Source organism: Amphimedon queenslandica, unplaced genomic scaffold (assembly GCF_000090795.2).
Source record: "Amphimedon queenslandica unplaced genomic scaffold, v1.1 AMPQUscaffold_12477, whole genome shotgun sequence".
Classification (NCBI taxonomy): domain Eukaryota; kingdom Metazoa; phylum Porifera; class Demospongiae; order Haplosclerida; family Niphatidae; genus Amphimedon; species Amphimedon queenslandica.
In genome coordinates, this window is record NW_003547286.1 from 2,671 (window position 1) to 9,687 (window position 7,017).

Here is a 7,017-nt window from a genome sequence, read left to right on the forward strand (position 1 = left end):
GACTGACTATGAGAATGGATTTGGTAACCTTACTGGTGAGTTTTGGTTAGGAATGAGCAAGATTCATCGTCTTACTAAAGAAGGATCAAACATACTAAGAGTGGACCTAGGAGACTTTGAGGGGAACACAGTTTATGCTAACTACTCTACATTCAGTGTTGGTAACAGTAGTACTGAATATATACTAACAGTAGGAGGATACTCTGGTACTGCTGGGGATTGTATGGACTTGTATAATGGATATAGATTCACCACAAGAGATAATGATAATGATGCATGGCATTGTAATTGTGCTCAAGACTTCACTGGTGCCTGGTGGTATAGTAAATGCCTTAATTCAAATCTTAATGGTCAGTACTTTAATACTGCAACTTTGGATACTCAAGGAGTTACATGGTTATGCTGGAAAAATAATTATGCTACTCTCAAGTTCTCAAAGATAAAAACTAGTCATAACAATTACATGTAAATACTGTCCCCCACACACATAAGTGTGTTCACATTTCAATACATATGTACATGCATGTATACCTTGTAGTGACAACAATAATTATTTGAAAAGATTAATTATTTAATTTCAATGATTTGTAATTATCATCGACACAAACATGTACAAATGATGCAGTCAAACAGCGTGATTATAATTACCAATTATAACATTGTACAAACAAACATCTACCACTTCCAAAAAGTACATTGTACAATGCTGACCACAACATAGTCAAACAATAAAACTACACAGTATCATTACAACAGTACCATTCTGCCAAGAAATACTGTATAGCGCTTTCATTTGGCAACTTGGCTGTAAAATTATAATTGGCGGTTTTTAATTTGGCGATATTTGTGTACACGTGCATTACTGAGCATGCACATTAATGATTGGCAGTTTTGATATTGGGAATTCAGCTTGTAAACTGCCAATCGCCAAAATAAAAACCTGCCTAATTAAAACGCTATATGGTATAATGTAATGCAAACATGTACATGCATCCTTCCCAAATATTCAGTATTCAATGCCCACTATAGCATACTGTACCTGTGAGACAGTGGTTTCCTCCCTGGGTCAGTCAGTGGGTTACATGCTCCTACAAACTGTATCCTCTCTATTGTCACCCACGTGTGGTTGGAGGTCCTGTAAAATCCACTGTGCTTGACAATCCGATGTAAGAACAATTATACATGAACTCTCTGTGTACGTTTAATTAGAAAAAAATAATTTTTAAATGAAATATTAAAAAAGACAATGACATTTCTCTAAAGTGTATTTATATTGAATGGATTCACATACAGTAAGTCATCAAATTCTTGTTACAACTTTATATTTAATAATTTTATTGTAAAATCAATATTCCTTACCATATTTGTCAAAGTCTGGAAGGTTAATCTTGTCACAGAAAAGAACCAGCCACTTTCTGAGATGAGCCGGAGCCATCACGACTCCATTAGGAGTCCTCTTATATTGACAGTAATGATTAAACATCTTTAATAATAACTTGGGGGTAGTGGCTGAGGAGAAATTAAGACCAACAACCTGGAGTAAAACAGAAAAGGGGAAAGATGATTGTTAAACAGATAAAACAAAGAAGACAACAAAGACATTTTCACATAGAAATAAGCAAGTATAAAATGTCATGCATTGTACTGTATAGTGGGAAATTTTGGAGGGGATTAAATTTGGCAAATTTCGCGTCTTGATAGCCATCCACCAAAATAAAAATCCGCCATTTTAACCATTATATGCATGCTCAATGGCATGTGGCCACAAATTTGCCAAATTAAAATTTGCCAATCACCAAAATTTAGCCCCTCCAAAATTACCTGCTATACGGTACATGTACTGTAGAGTACGCTCGTAAATACATGTACATGATATATCAGGTACATATACATTGCACATTTTGTAATGCATATACACAATCAAACTCACTTCAATATCAGGTAGAGCATGAAGAGCAGAGAACAGTGTCATGGTTTTACCAGAGCCAGGTGGACCACACAGTACCATCAGCTTATGCTCCCCCAGCCATGTATAGAGGAGACTCTTGTGCCTCACTGTATTAAGAGTAGAGACCACGACATCAGGAGAACCTACTTTATGAGTCTCAACTTCAATCTTGGGTACTCTAAAGAGGGGCATTAAATAGAAAGCAAGGACATTAAATAGAAAGTGGGGCATTAAATAGAAAGTATAACATTAAATAAAAACAAGGCATTGAATAAAAGCATGGCATTAAATAGAAAGCAGGGCATTAAATAGAAATATTAGTCTGTTAAATTACCTGTTAGACCATAGTACCCATTCTCCTTGAAGATTAACCTCGAAATCAATGATGGGGGCAGTACCAGGTGGTAGAGGTATGGTGGTTGTCCCTATTATAAAGTCGCCTACCTTCTCCCGATAGACCATCTTTCCATCTCTGGAGAAGCACCAGATCAAACAGGATACGAAGTAGCAAGGAACGTAGGCCTTGAGCTGATCGGAGAGCATAGGAAAGTCCGGGTGTGACTGGTTGTAGGAGACTATGTTTCGGATCATCTGGTGGAACATTGAGAATAGAGAGTTTAGTGCCCTGAGGCGAGTGAAGTCCATTATGTGGTCTAGAGTTGCAGGGTGTTCAAGACAGCGAGGAACCATACCGTCTGAAGCAAAATGAGAATGTAATAGATCAGCACAATCTCTCTGGACCTGGAAATACATGGGCAAAGGGATAAAATTTTGCAAGCAAGCAGTTAAGAAAGTAAATGAATCATTTAAGTAGAAGATGGTGATTATTGCATACATGTATGTGTACATGCATGGAAAAGTCTAATAATATATGCTCACAAAACTGATTCAAAATTGAATGGGTAAGAAAAATAAGTCATAAAAACTAACAAAAATACATGTGCATACAGTACATGCACATGTATGTACAGGTGTTAGCTTACCTGCATATTATGCAGGAGAAATGGTCTTCTGATTGAAGGTGCCCCTCCTCCTCTCAGTTCCTCCTCTCCCTCGTCAATAGGCATTGATTTCAGTTTCAATATGAAGTGATCAAAAACCATATCAAGTGTTAAGACGTCTTCACTAAACCAGACCATACCACAGCAACTCACAGTGGCTAGGGTAGCAAACTTAAGGTCTTGTACTTCAAACATTATACGAACCTAGAGAGTATACAGAGATTTACTAATAATATACTAAACATAATAACATCATTAAAAAATTATGGGTGCTCTGACATTACATCATTTTTGGCGAAATTTAGACAATGTCCCTGTACTATAGTAAGGGGGTGTTGGCCAAATTTTGCCAAAAATGTCAAGTTGAGAATTCTCAATTTTTATAACATTTTCTGATGCACATACATGTCCTTATATTCTGTAGAATGTTTGAGCTGATTTTGGTTGAATTTGGATTTTTTATGAATTTTTTAAGCTGCTCCAAAATCGAGCCAAATTCCCTGTACTATAGTACAGGGGCATTGGCCAAATATTGCAAAAAATTTCAAGTATAAAATTTTCAATTTTTATGATGTTTTCTGATGCACATACATACTCTTATGTTGTGTAGAAAGTTTCAACAAATTCTAATTAAAATTAGATTTTTTTTTTGTTAGAATCCTGTCTTAGTCATTTTTAACAAAAATTGAAAGCTAGCATGAGCATGCATGCTCAGTTTGAAACAAAATGGCGGATTTTATATTGGCGATTTCTTCATGGAAATGTCGATCAGCAATATTAATTCCTCACCAATAAATCATCTTGTACGGTATAATTCTACATGTACATGTACATGTATATAAAGTACAGAAGAACTCTCAAATAAAAATGTATGAAAATGTAGAAGCTATTGTTAAAATAAAGATGAGAAATAGAAGCCCAGGCTTTGCATGTACAAGGATTTATAGGACAATATAATAATGCTTAAATCCAATACACAATGTATGCAATAATGCATGTACATGTACATGTACACTGCACATACAGCAGAGCTCAAGGCCAAGTTAATACACTTACGTTATTTAAACGCTTACAAAACGGTACTGTTACTAGTATGGTCTGTAGTTCAGATTTTAAAGTATACTTTATACGAGATGTTTATACAGTAACATTATAACATGATACGCTACATGAACATAGCATTATACAGTAGAAACGGTAAACTAACGTTAAACTAATGCTAAATGTTCAAGTATTACGTATACAGTAAGTGCTAGCGCTATGGTACGTACATACTTAATACGTACGGGCAAGTTACGGTATGAAATTGCGTATCAAAGTTAACTTGGCCCTGATCTCTGCTGTACCTCATCCTCTTGTTTATGAAGTTGCTTAGATAGATCAGTTTCCTCCAGTGTCTGTCCTTGAGCTGCCAGTTCTTGGTTCAGTTGCTGGATCCTGTCCCTCTTGATATTACCAGCACTCACCAGTACACTCTTTAGGGCTCTCAGACCACTAGAGAGAGAGAACAAGAAGTTTAAACTTCAAAGGGAAAGATATACATGTACATGTACATGTACATATTGCATATTGAATTCGCATGATGTAGGGACGACATGTATTATGTACATGTAGCTGTTAAAGGCTAAAAGGCTAACGTACATGTACTTTACATGCAAAAGAAAGATTTTAATCCTCTGACAAATGCCTCGTTATTCATCAAATACCAAAACAGGTTTGACAACTTATGGCTTGTCATCTAATGCTCATAATATGAATACTTCTAATTAAAGCCCATGCAATTCTAATTAAAGCCCAACATTTGCTTACTTAAAGAAAGGTACTATAGTCCTGAAACCCTGAGAGTACAACATCACCTGGGCAATAAGGGGTCAATCACGCGTTGTCATAGCAATTAAGACTAAAAAAAGGCAAGAAATAAAATAAAAACATGTACAATTATTATTATTATTATTATCATGATTATTATTAATATTATTATTATTATTAATTGGTTGCGATTTTCAAACAAATGCCTCAAACAATCATTATAACAATAAAGCAGTTGACAGGCAAACTGGTTTGACCAGTTGACGGTGACAGATCATCTTGTCATCTGACGTCATCACTAAATCACATGACAAGAAACATGTACATGTAGAGGTACATGTAATTTAAAAATTAAACTATAAAGTTTGTTTTAAAAAGCACAAAGTAGGAGGCAAAAAAGCACACCCACAAAAATTAATTAATTAATCATGTTAAATAGAGATCTGTTAAACATGCAATTGATTTCTTACCTTCTGAATAGTAGCTTGTAGGATCTTCCCGTAATACAGTCACTGACAGACAACAAACAAATAATCTTGTTGTTTCTTGCAAATGCTTTACAAAAACGAATAATCAGTCTCTTAGCAATTAGCTCCCCGATTTGAGGAAATTTTACATTAATGACTGCAACAAGTGCAGTGTACACCTTAGTAAAGGTGGGTAAGGCCGACTGTGCTGTAATGACTGCAAGTGCCAATAATCCTCTAATAAAAAGAACAAAATAATATTGAAAATGAATAATTAGAGTATATATGTAAATATCTTACCACCCATGGACTAAATTTTCTTGTACTAACTCCCTGACAATGCTGGCAATATTTGACACGTTGACCTAAGGAGGTGTGTCTGTGATCATGTGACAGTCATGTGATTGTACATACCTTGTTAATTAGACCATTAGTGCTCTTATTAAGAGCCTCCCATGCCATCCTTTGATATGGAGCACTAGAGAGAGAGAGAAAATTAAAAGAAATAATTACTTTAAAATAACTAAAATTCCCATACCTGGCTGTATCTGTGCTTGCATGATTTTTTATCGAGCTGGAGGAATATAAGCCCCACCTACATTAATTAATAAACCAAGGTTGCAATAATACAAACCTGTCTTTGTCAAAATGGGAGTCATCATATTTCTTTCTCTTCTTCACCCACTCACTGGCACCATCATCATCTCTTGAAGCATCTTCTCTTGTGTCACTGTATAATCAAAACCAAACCCACTAATAAAACACACCCATTACTAATTAACTATAATGTAATTTGGACGAATGAAAGGTTTGGCAGATATCTATTTTGTGGTCATGTGCCATTGAGCATGCACAACAATTGTTTAAAATGGTGGCTATCAAAATGCAATCCACAATAACCCACTGTACAATATTAATATATTATCTTACGGTGATGGAGATCTCTTTCTTTTGTGTGGTAGCTAAAGACAAAGAGTTATTATTAATTAAAGATATATCTACATACTGTATAAGTCTTACTTTTAAGGCTATTTAGGGACAGACAGTGTCAAACCATAGATAGTCAAACAGAAAAATACACGTGAATCGATTATACGTTCATAACATGTGAAGTCACGTGGTTACTTTAGTTAATAAGTAAGGCCACTCCAATTAAATTCATAGTTTCCCGTTGCCCGCCCGCATACTGCCGCGCACCAAATTCATTAAAATCGATAATTTGTCCTTATTATCTGTACCCACTCATTTACTGACCGACCTGACCGACCAGACTGACCACAGCGATGAACTCGTTTACTGACCACTGACCCGCCGGACCTCCGTCTACGCTCGTTGGCCCACGTGATCTCGCGTGCTACTGACCAAAAGATTAGCTTTTGTATTGGTGGATATCATAAGTCAAGGAGCCATTGAAGTACGTTGCTTATTTCAGAAGTACCTACATGTACTAGAGTACCTTATGTATGATCGGACACCACCTATATTCGGACACTCAAAAAAACTTTTCTAGCTTGCAAAACTTTCTTTATTATATATCGTTTTAAAGAGCAGGAATGCCTCATTTGTTCTTCCAAGTTTCAAGCTCTTACTAAGTTTAGCGCAGAAGTTACGTGGTTGAAAAGACGAGTGACCGATCATCCCGAAGATCGGTCAGATTTCACCATTTTTCGTACAAAGAATTTTGCACAATACTTAGTACAGTTTCAAGCCATACCAGGTAACCAACAAAAACCTTGATGTATCAGCAAGAAATTGATGCAGCATTCATGGCACTTCTTGCTTCTACACAGAA

General features: G+C 35.9%; 1 protein-coding gene and 1 long non-coding RNA gene across 2 annotated transcripts; both read right to left on the minus strand.

Annotated features, from left to right (window-relative positions):
* Nucleotides 1–1,359: 1,359 nt before the first annotated feature.
* On the minus strand, nt 1,360–4,546 carry LOC109587696 (dynein heavy chain, cytoplasmic-like; the record flags this gene model as incomplete). The annotated part of the gene is made up of 6 exons (XM_020003917.1): nt 4,509–4,546; nt 4,296–4,443; nt 2,932–3,153; nt 2,283–2,689; nt 1,931–2,126; nt 1,360–1,534 (listed from the first exon to the last, which is right to left on the minus strand). Coding segments are annotated over exons 1-6 (1,186 nt in total), but the record flags the coding sequence as incomplete, so codon positions are not given.
* Nucleotides 4,547–4,766: 220 nt separating this feature from the next.
* Nucleotides 4,767–7,011, minus strand: LOC109587697 (uncharacterized). The gene is made up of 8 exons (XR_002187750.1): nt 6,246–7,011; nt 6,156–6,187; nt 5,860–5,955; nt 5,764–5,820; nt 5,640–5,703; nt 5,526–5,590; nt 5,229–5,462; nt 4,767–4,849 (listed from the first exon to the last, which is right to left on the minus strand). It is a non-coding gene; the product is annotated as an uncharacterized LOC109587697 (long non-coding RNA).
* Nucleotides 7,012–7,017: the final 6 nt, after the last annotated feature.